This window comes from Palaemon carinicauda, chromosome 38 (assembly GCF_036898095.1).
Source record: "Palaemon carinicauda isolate YSFRI2023 chromosome 38, ASM3689809v2, whole genome shotgun sequence".
Taxonomy (NCBI): domain Eukaryota; kingdom Metazoa; phylum Arthropoda; class Malacostraca; order Decapoda; family Palaemonidae; genus Palaemon; species Palaemon carinicauda.
In genome coordinates, this window is record NC_090762.1 from 59,473,020 (window position 1) to 59,495,972 (window position 22,953).

Here is a 22,953-nt window from a genome sequence, read left to right on the forward strand (position 1 = left end):
CCAGGTCACAAACCTAGACAGAGGGTTAGCACCCGGAACCCCCTTCCAGGTAAAATGTAAACAAATATTTTGAGGGAATAGGATGCAGTATTGTGCAACTTTTCATGGATCTATTATGCATCCCAGAGAATAGTGCATAACGATGACAAAATTAAGTTTTACCATTATTTATCGATTCACCAGTAAATTTTCCCCACCTAAGAATTCCCATTCCCACTGAGTGGTGTCCATTACCATAAGATATATTAGACATTATGTAAATTATTCACTTGAGAATTAAATTATTTCATATTACAGTTACGGACAGATAATTATTTTTACTAAAAGACAGGTATTTCCTATAGAAAAACATCAATTTGCAAACAAAAACTTAATCTTCTAAGAAATAATAATCAATGGGGCTAGTGTGGGCAGCCTGCCATGTACCGCTTGCCAGTTTAAAGCAGCTCGATGTTTTTGTTTTTCAGCAAACGAAGCGAGCACATGGCGGAACAAAAACCATTAGATTTCTAAAAAAAAAAAAAAAGTTAATGTCTAGGAGAGGCCCGCATGAAGATATCAGTGATATTCAATTTATTTTTACTAGAATGTGTAGGAATGTATGTAAATAGTGGTATACAAGTGAGATAATTTAGTGAAAATCAATAATAGTCGAAATATCGACGATCAAACTCACGCTACTCGTCTTCCTCCCAGATTTTTTCTAATTCTGTTGTTATTGTTGACTGTGTCTTGTTTTTGCTCAAATGAGCCCTGTAACCACTATAATCCGCAGACAAACTAGTCTACTATGTAGTCTTACACGTTTGGCCAATCACAGCGCCTATCCATTATGACGTCATACATGTTTGGCCAATCACAGCGCGACAATACATTATCTTACCCAGGCATTTCATTTCGTCTTAGACATGGAGGCACGTCATCTCATGTTGCACAAGAAGTTGAAATTCCATCTTCTTGTCCTGACTGTTTCCTAACTTGCAATGAATTTGTTGTAACTTATTCGGGGAATATTGAAAAACTAGTGAATTTGTGCCAGAGACACAATTTAATTTTACAAAATAAAAATTGTCCTGCATGTCAGGGAACCTTCCCAACGGCTTCACGTTTTTCTCAAAGCAGCAGCACATCATTATCCACGCCTCCCCCCCCCCCGGTAGGCCTAGGTAGGGGTACAGGCCCCCCCATGGTAGGTTAGTTGGTTGTATTAGGTTCGGTAGTGCCCCGAAAAATCACTTTTCTCATCCTCCCCCCACCCCAAAAACCCTGCTTCCCACTGGGGTCCCCCATAATTGTAGTAGTAGGTTTATGCTTACATTTTGTGTGTAAGAGTTAAGTCTTAGTTTCTTTTTTATTCATTTCCTCATGTTTCTATGCACTGAACAACAATAATCTGGTTGTTTTTTGCCGTTTTTCGTCGTTAATACTTGAAAAACGGGTGCGGCCTTCTCCTAGACATTTACCAAAAAAAAAAAAAATATCCCCATTCTTATACAATCAAAAGGGTATCCAGTTTACTTGCTGCTGAAATGATGATCAATTCGAGTGTAAGCACATTATTAACTGCAGGTAAACCTATTTTTTTCAGTTCAAAATGTTCTGTCCGTAAATATAATTTTACCAAAAATTATGGCCATTTTCAAAGAAAATCTTGTTTTTCTTACTATGTATAGCCACATTCGGGGTGTATGTATGATAGCGGCCATTAGCATGTATGATGACAGCTGACTAAGAATACGGCAGTGCAAGGCAGGTAAGTAGGTTGGAACATGGCCTGCAGGTTAGGTCGGGGGGGGGGGGGGAAATTAGGTTAATTTCAAAGTTTCCCAACTGAAACAAGAGGGATACACTTAAAATGCGAAACTTTATACTCCTGAAGCCAGAAACTTCGGTCCATGGTGTCTTAACTTAAAATCTGGGGTTAGCTACTGATGGCCATCTTGGCTTCATCCTCATCATCTCCTCCTACGCCTCAGTTAGATTTCACCAGGAGTCTCTGTCTTTAGTCCAACCCTCCTTGGCTTACAGGGTAATTGATATGAGCGTTGTTAAGATTTAGGGTTAGGTACCGGTGGCCATCTTGGCTTGCAGAGTTATGCCATTCCCATGCAGTCAAACCTAAATCTAGAATTGACAGTAGTCTAATTAACACTGGCTAATTTCCGAGAGACCTTTTCCTTCAAAGAGATTTTACACGGACCCGACAACCACCTTTGCCAAATAAGAAAATTTTACCTCCAGGTGACATTGAACTTTTTACTTCGCCTTAGCCTGGCCACAAGTTCCAAACACTATGAAAAACGCACCTTTAATTACAAAATGAATTTATACAAACTAATAACGAATGGGAAAGGACGTACAATTGGTTACTTGTGGCAGGAAAGTCACTTGGTTAAGAGTTACTTCATAAAAATAGTTTGAAATGTAGTTGTTTTACCTTAACCGACTGGTAATGCTAATGGCCGCCAAATTCGCCAATGACGTCTCAAGGTACTTTGCAAAGACTATCTTTGGGAACAGGGAAGACGTTCCAGTAATGATTTTAAATTTTTGTTTATCTACTATTTACTCAATTAAGTTAAAATGAATAATTTGAAATAGATAAAAACGCATTATAATACATTTAATAGTACACGGGGAGTTATATCTTCAGTATCATTTATATACTATGAATAAATAAATAGCAAGAGTATGAAGCGTTAACTGAAAACCCTAAGTTATAGCTTATATAAACATTAAAATGTCATTGCAAGGGCAAAATCTTCTCCTAAAAGTGAATATACATATACTAAATAATGAATATTGAATCAGAACTGAAAAGAGCTATATTTGATCAAAACTCTAAAATAAATTTTCATTGGCAGACGACCTTCTAATAAGGATGTAAAACTGAAATAATAAAATACTCTTCAGCCCATCGTATTATTCAACATTAATCTTATTATTTAGACTACGATATGTTTAATATATTCAATGATTTCGCAATAAATATTCACTATTCTAGGCTTGTAATTTTAAGAAAACTATGAAGACCGCGATGGTATGGACACATTGACAGTAAAAGAAAAAAAAAAAAGAATCTTTCTAATAAGTAATAACTAGAAACTTTATGTTTTCGGAGATTTTTGTGCTAGACAGGCTCAATTTTATCATTGCAATATATTACCATATAAGAAAAATTACGTCCAATTTTATTATATGTTATAAGTAATTATTTTTTATAGAAACTTAAGATAAATAAGTTAATAAATATTGTTAGCAGCTTTTACCTTTTTCAAGATCACTCATAATAATTAGTTATTGTTTAATCATTGAATTACTTACGTAAAATTAAACATTCCATATAATAGATCTGTAAATATAATATACATAATAAAAGAAAACCTTGAACACCGTAAATGTACTATCTGGCTTTAAAATCCGAACTTTGAAAGTTTTGTAAATATTGTTTGGGAAAACAAGTGACAGCCGAATTTTCAGAATAATGACGTGCATAAAATCTACGTTAACATTAGAAATGAAATAAAACTTTGATTGAATAAAATACCTAGTATAATGCATTGGGTTTTATATGATCAATATTGTATGAATAGAGAGCAAGAGGCGTTAATTGATAAAACCTTCTTTATAGCATATACAACATTGGTATTCCACTGTAGAAACAATGCATGATCTTCAAAATGAATATGGTTAACAATTATCTGATATGCAGCCATACTGTATAAATATTGATATTTGAACCCCCCCCCCCAAAAAAAAAAAAAAAAAAAAAAAAAAAAACGAGGTTTTGTGGCTGCAGACGAAGTTCTGAAAGGGGGTACATAACTAAATAGCAAAATACCACAATGGCAATCTTTCGATCGTATTATGTAACCTTAACTTGTATTTTTTTTATAGGTATTGGTTGCTTATTTTATTAAATGATTTCGAAATGTCTAATTAGTATTTTAGGCTTGTAATTTTAACAACTTTGTGGAGCCCACAATGGTAAAAACCATATAGTCTTTGGTAAAAACACCTATTGGAAGTAATAATAAGTCAAAGCAAACAAATTATTAGAGGTAACCGGAAACTGTGTTTTCGGAAAGATAATTTGTGTCAAACGTACTCAATTTCATCAATGCAATACAAGATATTGAATACAAATTAGATTTTCTTGCTATATTAACTGACCAAAAAAAAAAAAATAAGATTATAAAAGCTGCTAGCAACATTTGCCTTATTCAGATTAGTCATAAATATATTTACTGTTTAATCTTTAAAATAATATCTCGTAAATAAATATTCATAAAAATATCACAACCTAAATGAATGGTAGAAATATAAATTAAGTTTTTTTGTTTTTTACAATTAATGATCAATTTGGTTTTAAGACGCGAAATCTAATAGGTATTTTGTTCATATGTTTGGTGAAACTAGTGATAGACTTATTTCCAAAATTGTGACGTGGCCAATGAAAATACAAGATAGGAAACAGATTATTGTTGAATATGCAACATAATAAAACTTTGATTAAATTAAACACTATGAAGCTTAATATATTCATGTGGTTTTATAGCATCAATTTTGTATTAATATACAGCAAGAGACGTAAATGAACCCTTTCCTGTTAGCTTATACTACAGTAAAGGGAATGCATGGCTTACGAATCTAATGTGATAAACTTTTATTCATGAAATGGTAATATTGGAACCAAAACATCAAGGAAATCTATATTTTTATTAGCAGACGAATTTCTAATAGGGATACAGAACTACCCAACAAAATACATGTGTAACTTCAACATATTACTTTTTTAATACAGGTTATCTATTCTATCTAATGATTTAACGATGTTTCTTCAGTAGTTTAGGCTTGTAATTTCAAGAAGGTTGTAGACCCCCGCGATAGTATGAAGACCTCTTGTCAATAAAAAGAACTTTAAAAACAAACTATTTGTAAAGGGAAAAAGTTTTCGGCAAAGATATTTTGTCAGATATTTTCAATGAAATATAAGACGAAAATAATAGGTATTAAATTTTATCTTATAGTTATGATATACTGAATTGTAGCGATATCAATTGGTAAAAGTTTAAAATCTTAAAACTGCTAGCAACTTTTACTGCCTACAGATTAGTTATATATATACATTATATATATATATATATATATATATATATATATATATATATATATATATATATATATACTTATATATATGTATATATATAAGTATATATATATACATACATATATATATACATATATATATATATATATATATATATATATATATATATATATATGTGTGTGTGTGTGTGTGTGTGTGTATGTATATATATGAATATATATCTATCTATCTATATATATATATATATATATATATATATATATATATATATATATATATATATATATATATATATACCCATTGTTTGAACTAAAAAAAATTTTTCCCATAGAAAAAAAAATCATAAAAATTACTTTAAAAATAATTAATATACAAAGCGTTACTGTTTCTATAACATTGTTTTTACATTAGGCAAAAAATCCTAAAAAAGGCTTTGTCTATCTTGTTTGGTAAAACAAGTAGCAGACGACTTCCAAGAATTGTGACGTGATACGAATTTAAAAGACAAGATATCACCATGCAAAGTTAAACAAGTAATAGGATTTTCTTGGATTGCATTAAAATAAATTTCCGTTATTATTTATCAGTAAAAAGTTAGAATTTTCTTGAAAAATGTATATATTTTTCTATTACTATTTTGAATTTGAAGACGAATGGATGCAAGGGCAACAAGGCTAAAAATAGACCTCGTGGCTTATTTTATGCAAAAATTATGAAATTGAAAGTGAATGTGACTAAAATATTTCATAATATTAAAGAAACATATCTTCATATCTTATATCTCTCAATTATCTTAACTATTTAAGAGTTATATTTTCTTCTATATTATGTATAGGCCTGTTATCTGTCCAAGGACCTTTACCATCGATACATATTGAGAGTAGGAAATTGAATAACAATTGAATAGATAGCTAGGTAAATGATAGCTGGAAACTACTTAATTCATGACGACCATATTACTGAGAATAGCATGTGATGCATCCAAATTTGAGTAAAGTAAAGCCAGCTGATAACTTTAGAAATACATTTACGGTTTATTTATTGACAAAAACCATCGGAAATTACTTAAACCTTTTGTAGTATAACATTGGATAGATTTGTTTTGTTACGGCTATAATTATAGAGTACTGTGATGTGTATACATAGATATTTATAAATATTTTCTCTATTATTTGAGTGTCCCACTTACTGTGTGTGTATATATACATACATACATACATACATACATACACACACACACACACACATATATATATATATATATATATATATATATATATATATATATATATATATATATATATATATATATATATATATATATATATATATATATACACACATTTAATGAATAGACAATGTCTTAGTGACGTCCAAAAATCGAAGATAGTTTCTCTTCGGACAAAATGTCCAGCAGATAGTTTTCGGGATAACAGCAGAACTACAACTTTTCTCCATTTATTGTTTGGAGAAAAGATTAGTTTTCCTCCAAGTCACATGCGAAATTCAATACTAAAAATAACGGTTAAAGTTACTTTCAAAACTTCGAAATTCACCCTTAACAACTTTGTAAAATTTTATTAAGATAATAAGTAGTCTACATTTGATACAAGACGGTATTTTGACATAGAATGAACTTGAAATATAATTAAAACGGTAAAAGATAGAATTAAGAGAAACTGACCACAGTTTTCCCACAAGAGGAGACCTTTACAATTACGTCCCTCGACATCCACAAGTTAATAGTAACTGAACTTGTTTAAATTATTATCAGTGTCTTGAAAGTGCGGTGTTGTGGAAAATAAACTCGTTTTCTGTTAAATATAAACACATATAAAGAAAACGTTCCCTTTGGGGTTTAATTGATTACTTAACAAGTTTTGGGTGACATTTCAAAAGGCAAATTTACCGTGAATATTGGCGGCGTTATGTTATGTATTTATGTTGATAACTACCTATTACAAGAGGTTATATTTGTGTTTACAGATACTTACTACTCATTAAGCATAACTACCCTGTTAACTATCTTGTCTTCTTTTAAACTGTATATCATTATAAATTAGTCTTAAAAATAAAGTCATTCAGGGAGGATCTATCTGAGTTTCGTTTCCATCTAAATATACTTCAATGGCGACGAGGAACTGACTCACGAAAGGGAAAATTAAGGATGGCGCATTTGGGTAATATAGCAGGGGGTAGGGTCAACTCGGACCATTTCCAACTCGGACCATTTTGAAATACCAACTCGGACCATTATCTCGACCATCTCGGACCGTCAAAAACTTTGGAAATGCCAAGTCGGACCATCATGTAAACCAACTCGGACCATCGAGCAAACACGCAATCTAAAGTTTACAGGATAATTGCATAATTACCACCAAAAGCTGTAACAACCAAATTTATGGAAACAAAAGGAATTTGTCCTCTTTTAAAAGATGGGGAATTAAAGATTAAAACGGACTATATCCTTTTGAGAGAGAGAGAGAGAGAGAGAGAGAGAGAGAGAGAGAGAGAGAGAGAGAGAGAGAGAGAGAGAGAGAGAGAGAGAGCTTGTTTCTCAACGCATTATCTCTCTCTCTCCCTCTCTCTCTGTGTTTGTCTCAAGCTTGTTTTACAGGATAATTGCATAATTACCACCAAAAGCTGTAACAACCAAAATAAACAGAGTATGCCTAACCAAAATAAACAGTATGCCTAACAGCCAAAACAAACTACACTAGTTTATGTCTTTTCTCTAGTCCGTTTTTTTGTAGGCTATTCTGCACTCATACCCGTATCTGTACACAGCTGAAGGCGCAACCTACCATGGACAAGTGTTTGCTGTGCCTAAACACAGTGCGACCTCGACAGGTGCGATTTAAGAATTTAGCTAAATATTGTTAAATTAAATTATATATTGATATTATTAAATTAAATTATCTTAATCCTATTGACGATTGTAAATTTTGAGTTGCCATTACCAGATAATCATTTTATAAGAACGGAGAAATATAAATTGATATATCGACTAGAAAATCATCTGAGTACAAATTGTTGCAGGAGGCATTGCTGTGTGACGGATGCAATTTGTGGCAACACCGAACTTGTGGGACGGGCGTTACCAGGGAAGATTACAGAAAAGCAGTAAGAGAGGGGGTGGAAATTGATTGGAGGTGTGCCACATGCTCTTCCAAACTAGGCAACACTGCTATCAACGAGGACTCTGTAAATAATGGTGAATGTTTAATCGAGGATCAGGCACAAGCATTGGTAGAATGTATTACTTATGAAAAAGTGTGTGCGTCATCACAAAGAGGAAAACAAAAACTTGTAGACAGTCAGGGTTATTCATATACATTCAAAAGAGAAACAACAGTTGGTGTTCATTGGCGTTGCGCAGTTAGGAATAAAAATGTTAAGTGTGGAATGATAATAAAGGAAGTGAATAATTCGTTTATCAGAGGGCCCAGTGAACATTCCCATCCACCGGAAACATGCCCTGCTACCACAAGTAAGGTTTCAAAATTAATTAAAGATAAAGCAATGGAGGATGTGTTTCGGCCCGCATTAGAAATCGTGGAGGAAGTAATCCTTGAAAACGTAGATCCAACAATGCCTACTGCTTCACTACCTGCCCCCATAAATCTCGCTCGTCAAGCAAACAGGAAGCGGCAAGCAAACAGACCTGCTGAACCCGTGGATTTGAGTTTTGAAATTAGTGAGGAACACATACCACCTAACTTTCTTAAATTTGATATACATGTAGGGGATAGACGTCACTTAGTATTTGCAACAGAAGGACAGTGTCAGTTACTTGCTAAAGCAAAAAGGTGGTATGTCGATGGGACATTCAAAGTTGTTAGGCAACCCTTCACACAACTTTTTAGCATTCATGCATTCATGAAGTATGATGGGAATGTGAAACAAATGCCTCTTGTATTTGTTTTAATGTCAGGTAAGAGACGCAAAGATTACAAAAAGGTGTTTAGTAGAATTAAGGAAATCCTAGGTGAACAATTAAAAGTACAAGAAGTAATTCTAGATTTTGAGGCAAGTGTTTGGCGGGCTATCCCAGATGTGTTCCCAGATGTAGTTATGCGTGGTTGTGCGTTTCACTGGGGACAAGCAGTGTGGAGGAAGGCCCAAGAATTTGGCCTTCAGTCTGCATACACAAGTGACACCAAAACATATAAGTTTGTGAGACAACTTCTTTCTCTACCATACGTACCTGATGATCACATAGAAGGACTATTTTTAAGATTTTATAGAAAAGCAGCTGGGTCACAACAACTTTTAAATCTTTTAGAATACATTCACAATACTTGGATTTCCTCCGAAATGTGGCCACCCAAAGCGTGGTGTGTTTTTGGTAGGAGTGTCAGGACAAACAACGACGTGGAAGGGTGGCACCACAGACTAAACAGAAAATCACGAAAAGGTCAACTTAATTTCTACATTCTCCTATCTCTTTTGTATAATGAAGCAAAGCTTGTGCCACTATATGTAAATTTCTTAAATGATGGAAAAGTGTTGCGCCACCAAAAGACAAAGTATGCTAAGCAACATGGAAGACTAGTCGTACTGTGGGAGGAGTTTTCTCTAGGTCATAGATCGGGTAAAAGCCTTCTAAAAGCTGTTTCCCATTTCATTGCTGTGAATGTATGATTATTAATTTGAATATGTTTTATTGAACATTTTACTTTGTCTTTTGCTTCTACATTTGCATGTTTTTAATAACTCTCCTAATAATAAATATGTGTGACTTTCACTGTTCTCAATTTATTTTTACCAATTGTTCTAATTTATAATCTTATCAACCTGGTCCGAGTTGGTTCACTACTGTGGTCCGAGGTGGTATATTGTGGTCCGAGTTGGTTATAATGGTCCGAGTTGGTGGAGGTACGGTCCGAGTTAGTAAGGGTCCGACTTGGCGATGGTCCGAGTTGGGGGTGAAGCATATAGCAGCATATGACAAATCCGAGGACTTTGAAGATTATGTCGAAAGGTTTGATCAGTTCTGCTTAGCAAATGACATAACAGAGGAAGATAAGAAACGGGCAGTTTTCTTGAGCGCCGTCGGCGCTCCTACATATGGACTTCTGAAAACATTGCTTGTCCCTAATAAGTCCTCATCAAGGACTTATCAAGAACTTACTGAGCTTTTGAAAAATCACCTCCACCCAAAACCCATCCTGATAGCTGAACGTTTCAAGTTTTACAATAGGAAACAACGTCCAGGAGAATCCATCACTGATTATGCAACGAAGCAACGGAAATTGGCGGAAACATGTCAGTTTGGTGCGTTTCAAGAGGAAGTTTTAAGAGACTTGTTTGTTATTGGATTGGCCAACCGCTCGGCACAGAGGAAACTATTAAGTGAACAGGAGCTTGACTTAAAAAATGCTTTTTCGATTGCGCTAAGTCAGGAAATGGCTGATGAAAACGTCACGAAGATTCAGGGTCAAACTCAGGAGGTAAACAAAGTTGTTGGGCCGACAGCTTCTCTCAAGTGTTATCGTTGCGGGAAGACAAACCATAAGGCTGATGTTTGTTTCCATAAGGATACTGAGTGTAATAGGTGTCATAAAAAAGGACACCTTCGGAGAATGTGCCGAATGGAAAATCACACCACAGTCAATCGAAATTTGAAATATGGAAGACAAGAAAGGAAACGATCGACGGTCAACATGGCAGAGGAGGAGACCAGCGGCTCGGAAGAAGAAACTACAGAGTGCAAACTGCAGGATGAATTGGTGCATACATTGAAATACTGTATTAAGAAAATGAAAGCAAGACACAATAAGGTTCCAGAGATAATAGTGAAAGTTAAATTAAATGGGATACCAAATGATATGGAATTGGACACAGGAGCTTCTGTGTCACTGATCAGTGAAGAGTTCTACGCTAAACATCTGAAAAAAAACAGTACTTCAATCCAGTGATATTGTGCTGAAAACCATGACTGGAGAAAAAATAGAAGTTGTCGGGATGTGTTACATAACTATGGAAGTTCATGGACACAGAGTGGAGGAAGTGCCAGTGTATGTGGTACAGGGGAATGGACCTGCCTTATTCGGTAGGGACTGGCTGCATTTTGCTAAATTTGACTGGAAAAAGTTAGCTGTAAATCCTTTATATTCTGGTACTTTGAAAACCTCAAAGTTAGACGAACTGTTAAGGAAATATGGTGATGTCTTTGATGGTAAACTGGGTACAGCCAAGAATATAAAGGCTCATATTCGTGTAAGAAAGGATGCAAAACCAATCTTTTATAAAGCGAGGACAGTTCCTTATGCAATCAGGGATGCTGTGAATGCAGAACTTAAAAGACTAGAATTGGAAGGAATTATTGAGAAAGTTGAATATAGTGAGTGGGCGGCACCGATAGTGCCAGTTTCAAAAGACAATGGTTCTATTAGGATCTGTGGTGACTTCAAGGTCACCATAAATCGTTATGTGGAAAACCCTGAACATCCAATGCCAAATCCAGATGAACTTTACCAGCGACTGAACGGTGGAAAAACTTTCTCAAAGTTAGATTTATCACAAGCTTATCAGCAAGTGGAATTAGATGAGGAATCTAGGAAATATGTCACAATCAACACACCACTTGGTTTGTACAGATATACCCGTTTACCACAACTTTTTCAGTCTTTAATGGATAAAGTTCTGCAAGGAGTACCTTGTGGATGCAACATAGATGATATTAGTCTTACTGGGAGAACCGAAGCTGAACATTTACACAATCTTGAAAAGGTACTTGAGCGGTTGCACATCAATGGGTTGAAATGTAATTTGTCGAAATGTGAATTTATGAAGCCCTCCTTGAAATATTTGAGTTTCATTGTGGATGAAGAGGGTATCCATATGACGGAGGATGCCATTGCAGCAGTCACGGATGCACCAAGGCCAGAATCAAGGTCTGAAATGCAATCCTTCCTGGGGCTGGTAAACCATTACCGTCGTTATGTGCCAAATCTCTCATCAGTCGCAGCACCTCTCACTGAATTACTGCATAAAGACAGAAAATGGCATTGGTCAGTAGAGTGTGAAAGAGCTTTTTCCGAGATTAAAAAAATGCTGACCACTGAAACAGGAGTATTAGTGCACTATGATTTGAGTAAACCTGTGACGTTGGCAGTAGATGCATCACCCAAAGGACTTGGAGCAGTGCTTTCCCATATCACCAGTAACGGAGAGAGACCAATTGCTTATGCATCAAGGATGTTAACACCCACTGAACGTAACTATTCCCAAATTGAGCGTGAGGGTTTGGCAATCATCTTTGGACTACGGAAGTTTCATCAATATTTATATGGTCGTAAATTCACCCTTATTACAGATAACAAACCACTGTCATACATTCTGGGACCCAGGAAGGGCATTCCAGTCCTTGCAGCTGCAAGAATACAACGCTGGGCTATACAGTTAGCAGCTTATGATTATGACATTGAATTACGTCGTTCAAGTGACAATGGAAATGCTGATGCACTCTCACGGTTGCCTTTACCAGATTGTGACTCCGATGCATCAGATAAGCTTGTAAACTGGACACAAGAAGCAACTGCATTTAACAGGCACCAGGTGAACTCTCTTCCTGTAACTGCGAAATCTGTTGCAAGGGAAACTTTGCATGATGCTGTACTGGCTAGAGCTTTATATTACACAAGAAATGGATGGCCAGACTCTGAGGACGTTGCACAGGAACTGAAACCCTTCCATAGCCGTCAGCGTCAGTTTTCAATTGAAGAGGGATGTCTTCTATGGGGTGCCAGGGTGGTAATACCGTCTAGATATAGAACTCAAATCTTAGAAGAGCTACATGGTGGTCATCTGGGGATTGTTAGGATGAAGGGATTAGCTCGCTTGCATGTGTGGTGGCCGAATATCGATCAAGATATTGAAAACACTGTGCAAGGGTGCTCGGCTTGTCAGGCTACTCAGCCAATGCCGACTCGTGCTGAGGGTAATCCGTGGAAATGGCCTTCCGGTCCGTGGAAAAGAGTACATGTTGATTTCGCAGGACCATTCCTGGGACAAATGTACCTCATTATGATTGACGCATTTTCAAAATGGCCAGAAGTACACCCAATGAAATCAATTACAACTATGAATACCATCGAGATCATGCGGCGGGTATTTGCTCAGCATGGGGTTTGTGTAGAGCTCGTGTCTGATAATGGAAGACAGTTTGTGGCTGAGGAATTTAAAGAGTTCATGACCCAAAATGGTGTAAAGCATATACTGATACCCGCTTATCACCCAAGCAGTAATGGGCAGGCCGAAAATACAGTAAGAACATTCAAACAAGGAATGAAAAGGGCGATGAGAACATTGCAATCGTGTAATACATCTTTAAATACCAAGTTGTGTCAATTTCTACTGACTTACCGAACTACACCTCACTGTACAACAAAGCGCACGCCTGCAGAGCTCATGGGTCGGCAGTTGCGCACTCGCCTTGATTTAATACACCCAGATGCATCTCAGAGAATTGAAAGAAAAGCCTCAGAGAACGAGAAACCAATGAGGGAACTCGATATAGGGGACGTGGTACTGGTTCGGGATTATCGTCAAAATACCAAGAAGGGCATATGGACTCGAGGAGTTGTGGTTCTTAAATTGGGTCCATGTACATACAATGTACAAGTGGACGGTAACTTAATATGGAAGAGGCATATTGATCAAATGAGACTGATCTCCAATGATTCTCAAGATAGCAAAAGTGAACTCTTAGCACGTGATTTTTCAGAGTTGATCAGCTATCCAGACCCGCCATTACCAAAAGAGTTCATAAATACTCGTGAAGAGTTAGGTGATGAAGTTGCAGGTGCAAAGAAGAATGAAATCCCAAATGTAGAAGAAAAGGAGGCGGCAGCTGCAGAAAAATTATCGGGAAATGAAAATGGTAAACCTTCTGATGACTCACCTGATGGATCGATATCTGAATTACCAAAACTTCGAAGGTCTAGCAGACAAAGTAGACCACCTGACTATTTTAGAATGTAAAATGATTAATAAGATTATGCATGTTTGCATTATTTATTCGAAGCTATGCCACCATTTAATTATTGATTGTTTATCCTTTTATTTGCTTTAATCTTTCATTCTTTTTCGCGAGGGGAAAAGGTGTTATGTATTTATGTTGATAACTACCTATTACAAGAGGTTATATTTGTGTTTACAGATACTTACTACTCATTAAGCATAACTACCCTGTTAACTATCTTGTCTTCTTTTAAACTGTATATCATTATAAATTAGTCTTAAAAATAAAGTCATTCAGGAAGGATCTATCTGAGTTTCGTTTCCATCTAAATATACTTCACGTTAGAATTATCATTCTTAGTTGATTGTAAGTTGGAGAGTCAAATGAATGATAAATAATAAACATTTTACATTCGTTCATGAAGGATTAATCTAAAGGTAATTTTGTATTGTATTACAGGGTGAGATTTCGAACAGAAAATATATGTTTTCCTATAGTAAATAACGTGATTTAACCGAATTTGATGTTCATTTCAATCGGAAACAAACAGATCAACCAATTCGGATAACTTTAATTTGCCAAATTGGTTGATGATATGGTAATTTTGTATTGTATTACAGGGTGAGATTTCGAACAGAAGTTGTTTTCCTAGGTTACATTGCCCTGTAATACACAATGAAACCCATCTATCATCTATTTGCAAGGAATAAACAGAAAATATACACGTATGTATATTTTCAAGTATAAAAACAAGACTTTTCTTGATTATTCATATGTGCGATCATAAACCTTTAGTGTCTCCCAACATTTGTTTTCCTCATTAACCCAAACCTTCAATGAAATCCTAGTCCGTATTTCCGTCAATATAAATTGTGAAACTACAGGCTACTTTAACTAAATCGTACGATTTTTTTTTTTTTAAAAGTCACTTACAAATGGTGGAGGCAAGGGACAGTGGACCTCCGCCACGTTAGCTTATTTCTCGACCTTGACCTCTGACCTAGGTCTTTCAAAATTGAATGACTTCCACAACTCGGCATAACAATTAATCCCTCAAAGTTTCACTACTCTATGGGCAAAATTGTGGTCAGAAAGTTGTACACACACACACAAACGGACAAACGGGGCTGAAAACATAACTTCCTCTCAACTGCGTTGGCGGAGGTATTAATAATATGATCAGCGACCAATGCCCCTATCATTCAAGCTAGAACTACGGAATGCTTGCTGATGACTCGGGTTCTCAAGGATGGTGAGGTTGCAGCCTCTAGAAGCTATCGAGCTTGAGCAGTTTTCAATTTCCTATCCAACAGATTGCCAGTAGAAAGAGTTCCAATAGGCTACCACAACTCTCTATTATTTTCATCTCTGGCTTTATAGAAATATTAAATATTTTCCTCCCCTTCGATTTTTCTTCTTACCTGTTTTACACTCTGAGCTAATTCTAAGCGTTTTGTTGTTATTCTTGTAAGCTGGAGAGCAATGAATCTATTCTATACAACATTTTTTTTCTCAGAATCTTCGCATACTTGTAAATATTCTAATGTTTTACAATATGATTTTTTATTGAAACTATGTAGAACACTTGTACCTTTAAAGGATATTCTTAAAACAACTGTGTAAATTTCAAATTTTTATTACAAATTATATTAAAAAAAAACCATTTTTATTCAAATCTATTTGTACTTTTTTTTTAAATATAACTGGTTATGCCATACATCTGAAAAGTAACAATTAAATAACTTGTTTTCACTTATTCTTAAATAATTTCACAGCCATTAAACCTGTCCTCATTTATTCAGGTTTTTATCAAATCTGTATCTTGCCACTTTAATCTGACAATATACCTTAAGTCAGGTTAATCTACTGGTCTCATTCAATCTTCAAACTCGTCGCGAGGTTTTCTATTTCATGCGAAATCTATTTAAATGGATAATCCATTTATCAAAGAAGTGTCAAATAATACCATAAAACGTCATGCCACTCTAAAAAGTCACATCAAATGAAAACATTTTATGTTTCTCTATTGCTAATATTGTTTTCGGGAGAGTAACTGTTAAAGTTTGCATGTCACTTGGAAAAGACGTTTGCAGGCTACCCCTAATATGTCATCAGTCCTCTGGAGAGAGTGCTCTTCTGAAAATTATCTCAATCTTCAGAAACATGTCCTCTGTAGGGTATAATGCCAATCTTAGGTGTGTGTGTGTGTGTGTGTGTGTGTCATGCCTTGTCTTCTTGAACCCCATAGATTTAGATAAGTTTTTTAATCAATTTCTGTTTAACGTCAGTGAGTCTGAATGTCCAACAAAATTATAAGTCAAGTCCAGCTCGTCAGCCCATAGGCATGTCAAGTGCCTCATAAAAAGCTGTGAAGCAAAACCCAAAAGTTGAATTGTAAAAACAAACTTTTTTCTTCTGAAAATAGTACACATCTATGAAATACGAACCTGAGAACCCAAACAAATCAATAAGATCGTCTGACTTGTCATTAAAGACAGTCTGCATCATATATATATATATATATATATATATATATATATATATATATATATATATATATATATTATATATATATAAAACACACACACACACACATAGGTAGCTTAATATTCGAAAATAGTATAATAGCATGAATGAATCACATATTACACAATGACTCTTATGAAAACACAATGTTGAATATAATGAAAATGATTAACAAACAAATTATATTTCATAAGCATGAATATCTTATAATGGAATAATTTCAAACAGAAAAAAAAAGAAAAAAAAAGAAAGAAAAAAACTGTCAGAATATAAGTGATCCAAATTAATTATGATGTCGAGTCAAAATACGATACTAAAATTCGTAGAGTAGTCGGTGTTAATTTTTTTTTATTATGCATTCTAAAGTTTGTTAAGACTGGAGTTAAATTTTTGTTGTAGATAGTAATAAAAATTAGACGCAATTAAATCCAAAGCTATGGACAAACATTCACACAGCAAAGGATAAGTTTTAGTTAAGCTTTATTTTCTTTACATTTATAAGTCACACTCGCCTGAAACCTAAATTTCTTGTACGAACTATGTAATACAAATCAACTGTAAATTTAAAAAAACTCAAGAAATTTCTCATTACCAAATCTGGTTACAAAACTTCTTTCTCTTAACAGTTTGTCTTTACAAATATATCTTATCTTATTATTAATATATCTCTGTGGGCTTTAATTTAACTTTTACGGTTTTCAAGATATCTTTAAGTTTACGGGCTGCTCGACGGAGTAATAACCTATGCTAACACAAACCTTCCTTGTTAATTTATAAATGTCTACAATACTAATCTAAATCCATCATTAGAGGCAACTCTCAACTCCATTTCTCCCATCTTTATTGAACATTCTTTATATACTTTTTCTTCAACTAAAAAGAGATCTTATAAAACACTATGGTCATGGATCATCCAACTTTCCTGCATGACATCAATAAATAAAAAATTCTGTGTTTTTAGTCTAATTGTATAACTAGTAGTTCATGCATAATCACTGAAACAGGTTACTGATAAACTACGTAAAAATTAACTTAGGTTTATACTAATATCGAACGATGATTCCTTGACAATATTGAACATAAATGCTAATTATTTTTCTCGACGAAATGACAGCTGTGCAGAAAACCACAGAGGAAAATAGTTGTGCTGCGTTTGAAGAAAATGCTAACCAAAGAATAAAAACAAATATTCCTATTTAATAATTTTTAAATGTTATAACAAAAACATTAATTTTTCTTTAAATATACGTCTCCAAAATATATACACACAATATGCATAAATCAATAAATGCATTAATGTATGAAATGTGAAGATCTTTCGAGGTAATTCGGCAAATATTTCTTTAGGGGAGACCTGTTCCATGGCCAATTACTGGCCAAATAAAAGTAACTGAATAAATGAATATTTAAACTGTGAATCTTGTCAAAGATGATCAAACTTTTTTTTAGACCAACTAATTTCTCAATCTTCCTATCATTCTTTGATAGTGGGTTATTTATGTAAGTTCAATGTCTATTAAGAAAAAATTTACCATAACTTTAACGATTATTATGTCATTTATATATACATAAAGGCGTCTGAATTCAGTTCCAGTTTCGTTAGAATAGAAGCTCACCAGAACGTCAGTCGGTGTGTGTTATGCCCAACCACCGCAGTGACCTCCCCAGCAAACAGCTAGCTTAAACTCACGGTTCCGGGGTGGGGATATATCTCCTGTATTAGCCAGGAGGCCTGTATATGTGTTTGTATATTTATACTTTTACATACATACATACATACATACATATATAAATATTATATATCCATAATATAATACATACATACATACATACATACACACACACACACACACACACACACACACACATATATATATATATATATATATATATATATATATATATATATATATATATATATATATATATATATACATACACGCACACTTATGATTCAATTTTCATTTTGACAAAATTGTTCCTAGTTATTCCATGATCTTGATGTTTGAAACTGAATATGTGACGCTCTTCAATTCTTGCCATGTGAGTCGTGTAAATGTCTGGAAAAAGAAAAAAAATGTTGTCAGACCTATAAATCAACTTTTTCATTAAATCATCTTAAGTCGATAACATTACACAAATTCTCTCCAAGGATACTGCAGTGCAATCTGAATAACAAATAGAAATCTCCTTGTTCTGACCCATAAACATTTCTGATGTTTTTTGTCATGTTAAAGGCCGAGTATCGACATAATTTACGATCTTTCCAAAATAGATAAATATCAACGGAAGACCAATTTGATTCTGAACATATCCCATGCATTAAAACTAGTTTTTATCAACATTTTGTATATCACACACCAAGTTGGAAACCTCTTTCCACTTTGCCCATACTGCTTTTATCCTTGCTGTTATCTCTCACTTCTCACCCTCCTTAAAACACTATTAGACTCAAAATATTTAGATGTGTGTATTTCAGATTTATCCCTTTTCTTCCCACTACAGTACTGAGTCTCTTTAGCCTCTCCATAATGGTCCCTATACACTTTATCATCCAACATTCATCCTTAATACTTCCACCCCTCCTATACCCTAACACATGGTTTTGTACTAGTTTTAGCGGTGCCCTCTAACCTGCAGTACCTACAGCACTAATTGCAGACAAAATAGTCTACATACGAAGATCTACAGTAGTTAAGTAATATGAAATGCTATATGCATTCTTCACTTCTAGTTTATGTTGCAATACCCTTTAAATTCTTTTCTAAACAAATCCCATTTGGAAAATAAATTGACTATATATACTTTGAATAAAGACTAGCCTATATATATTACCCATAGGCCTGCTATCCAAAGAAGCTATGATGCGTTGAGGAAAAAATACCATATGAATGGATGGGGGTGTACTTCTAACTATTGCAAAACTGTTTCTAACGAGCTCAAAGGCAGGGCCCTTTTATGTGGACATGGCAGCCGAATCTGAATGATGAAAAACAAATTCTTGTATAGTTTCCAAAAAATAAAGATGAATTATGGTTAAAATATGCATTAAATGCTCATTTGTAAAATGGGCAGATTTTAGATTCCAGAGCTTCGAGGGAAATAAAACTTAATATCATTTTGTACTTATCTACATGATTAAAATTGGCCTCCTGTCATAGATGTTTCGGTTAACAGCTAAATACATCTGTTAAATATAATTAATGTTTCCATTTCTTTACTATGTGATTATTTTCTTCTTTACATATAAAGGGTTCATGCACATTTTCTTAAATATAAAAATACAAAGTTAGACTGCTGTAAGTCACAGTTTCAATTAGAACATTTGGTACCTAAAAGTCTTATTGTATGACCTGATAAAGAAGTGTACTGGCACTAAGCAAGGCTGTTTATCCTCGATGGAGGGTGCTGCCTTCATAAGACATTTTTAGTGGCACCGTAAGGAGTATTCAGTTCTTACTACTCATCACGTTCCGCGTTAGGCTACACATTCCTTCGGAGTTTCTCAATAGAACTGTCAACATCATTAACTTAGTCTCGTAACAGTTTTTACCTTCCAGTGAAGAAAAAATATCTATGTCTACTCACATGAGAAATTATGAAGGGCACTGTGACCTAGTTCAACAACCTATTCAAAATAATGAAGCAATTTCTTTTTTCTATGAAGTAGGTGCTACATTAACGAATGATCTAATCAAGGAACATCGATTAGAAATAAAAATATGATGTAAAATGCCATTAAAGAAAATTGTCATGATCAGGTTTCTAATATAATTATATGAATAAAAGCTAAAAAATTGTGAAAAACAACGCCTGCAAATATAATGAAAACTATTTGAATAGAAGTCCTGGTTTCAGTGGTAATCTCAAATAAAAATCTTTCCCTCTTTTGGGAGTGGGTATCCTTAATTACCGGTTCTCCTTTATAAATTAATTGAATCCCTTTATGTTATCCAGTAGAAAGTGAATAGTTTTCTTGAACAACTTATTCCTTAGTATCAAAATTATTGAATGGATGCGTTTTGATTCATAATGAATAATGTTTGGGTGCTTTGAAAAGTAACGTCAATAGTGAATTATTATATAATTTCTTTAAGGGAACACTGGACCTGAGGCTTTGTTCAAAATCTAAAGTAAGTTTTAATACTATTTAACTATTAAAAACAAAATAATATACAAAATATAAAATCGAGATATATTCAATAGCAGGTAAACTCAAGAAAGTGTAAATATATAAAAATGACAATAAAAGGAAATAAACATAGATGGTTACCATACAGCATTTCATACAAAATTCATCCTCCAGAATATCAGATTCATGAACATAAAATAATTTGTTAAATTCAGGCATTTTCAAAATTAATCTACCCGGCAACAAAGTTTCCTTGCTATTTACCCACTCCAGTATACCGTATATTAAGTAAGATAATAGAAGAATGAAATTAACCTAGAATGCATTCTCATCCCAAAGTGACATAGTGAAGTTTTTCGGCACATAAAAAAATATACGGATTAAATATTGTCATGATATTTAACTATAGTAGAGGATACACCTTACACACACCCACAAAAAACCAGTCTGGTCAAGTGTAGCCTTTACAGTGTAAATTCTAACCCAGTTATGTTCATTCCAATTCTACCTTAAATGATCAAGTTTTGCTGAACGAAGTTTCGCTGTGCATCGTGTTGGGCTAACCACAGTTGGCACCGCAAATGTGATACCACCCTAATTGAATAGCGAGATTCCTCAATTAGCTTTCAAGTCTCGGTCTTTTCAAATTTGATTGACATACGTATGTTGAACGGTTTCTTTTAGAGGGAGGTTTGGTGATTGCTTTACACATGCTCAATTTTGGGGAAGCTAATTAGATACCTTTTATAACACACAATGTCATCCCAAAATACTCTGACTATTTTCTTGCATGAGTTTAGGGAAGTAATTAGTGATCTAACAATAGGTTTATCAACACAATATTCTCTTTATTCCCAAAGGTACACCAAATATGTCAAGCATCTGTTTAAATTGAGACAGGAATTTCGTTGCCAAATAGCCATATTGTATTTTCCGCTAAAGCTCACTGATTTTGTCATTTGTAATTTTGTTAAATGCCTATATTATTTTGGAGGGAATGGGACGAAGGGCATAACATGTGTAATAATTAGAATAGTTAATATTACATGTTTAAAACACATGACGTAATATGTCATGTTAGATGAAGGAGCTAGCCGTGGGACTTGCTGTAGTCATTCAAATCATAAACAGGATGTACAATGCAAACCTCGACAATATGACATTCTTCTTAAACGTCAACACATTGTCTCAGCGTGTGAAAGTTTGTGACGTCACCGGATGCAGGTGTCTTCCGAGTTTGTGACGAGTCTAATATAAACTAAGCATACGATATCTGTGATATCGATAAGTTAGTCAGTTCATATCTATACTTCACCAGAATTGGTCATCTGACCAACCCAGCTTCCTCCAGTGATGGAGATGTTTAACTCTGTTGTTTTTATAGAATAAATACTTCAAAGCTAATAAGATGTATTCAGTTATCCATTTACATACATCTGAAACAACACATACTCAATGTGTGCTTATAACAGTAGCACGCCAATAAATGGTGGCAGCGGTTAAACTCTAAGAATTAGAGAAAATTCTTCAAGACTTCAAAATAAAAGCTGTAAAACCAGAGAAAGATCTTCAAGACTTTAAAATAAAAGCTGTAAAACAAGAGAAAGATCTTCAAGACTTCAAAATAAAAGCTGTAAAACCTGAGAAAGATCTTCAAGAACTCAACATTATCTACATGAATCTACAATTTTGACTAAATATTATAGTCCAACGGAACAGTTAACATTAACAAATGTTATGAATACCAATTGAATCTTCAATCAACATCCTAGGAAACCCAAGGACTGGCGTTCAACAATTGCAAAACATACCCAGGAAGCACTACATTCAACAAGAAACTCGAACGATACATCGCTAACAAAACATCAAGAGAGAGAGAGAGAGAGAGGACGTGTCGACATCACGCAGATCCATATATAAGCTAAGTACAGATTTTTTGAATTCATTCCAGTTTGGGCAGTGAAGTGTAGTTATCACGAGTCGTTAGTCGATTATTACTGGGGTGAGTGAATTGCTAATCTTTGTTAAAGGAAACTCCGAATTCTCATTTAGAATTTCTCTTTCTTTGTGCTAATTCCTTTTTCTTTCAGAAATTCTCGGGGAATGTTATGGGATTAGTGACATTGTTTGGGGAATTTTGTTATACATATGCGTTTACGCAGTGGGCGTCTGTACTCATATAGATATTTTGATAGAATTGCAAGGGGTCGAAGAGAT

The 22,953-nt window shown here is 34.3% G+C and overlaps 1 protein-coding gene and 1 long non-coding RNA gene across 2 annotated transcripts in view; both read left to right on the forward strand.

The window, feature by feature from the left end:
• The window catches only part of LOC137630656 (uncharacterized), a 334,961-nt gene that overhangs the window by 207,166 nt on the left and 104,842 nt on the right, over positions 1-22,953 (forward strand). The window lies entirely within an intron of this gene.
• Positions 8,300-9,857, forward strand: LOC137630026 (uncharacterized; the record flags this gene model as incomplete). The annotated part of the gene is made up of 1 exon (XM_068361522.1): positions 8,300-9,857. A coding segment is annotated over one exon (1,455 nt), but the record flags the coding sequence as incomplete, so codon positions are not given.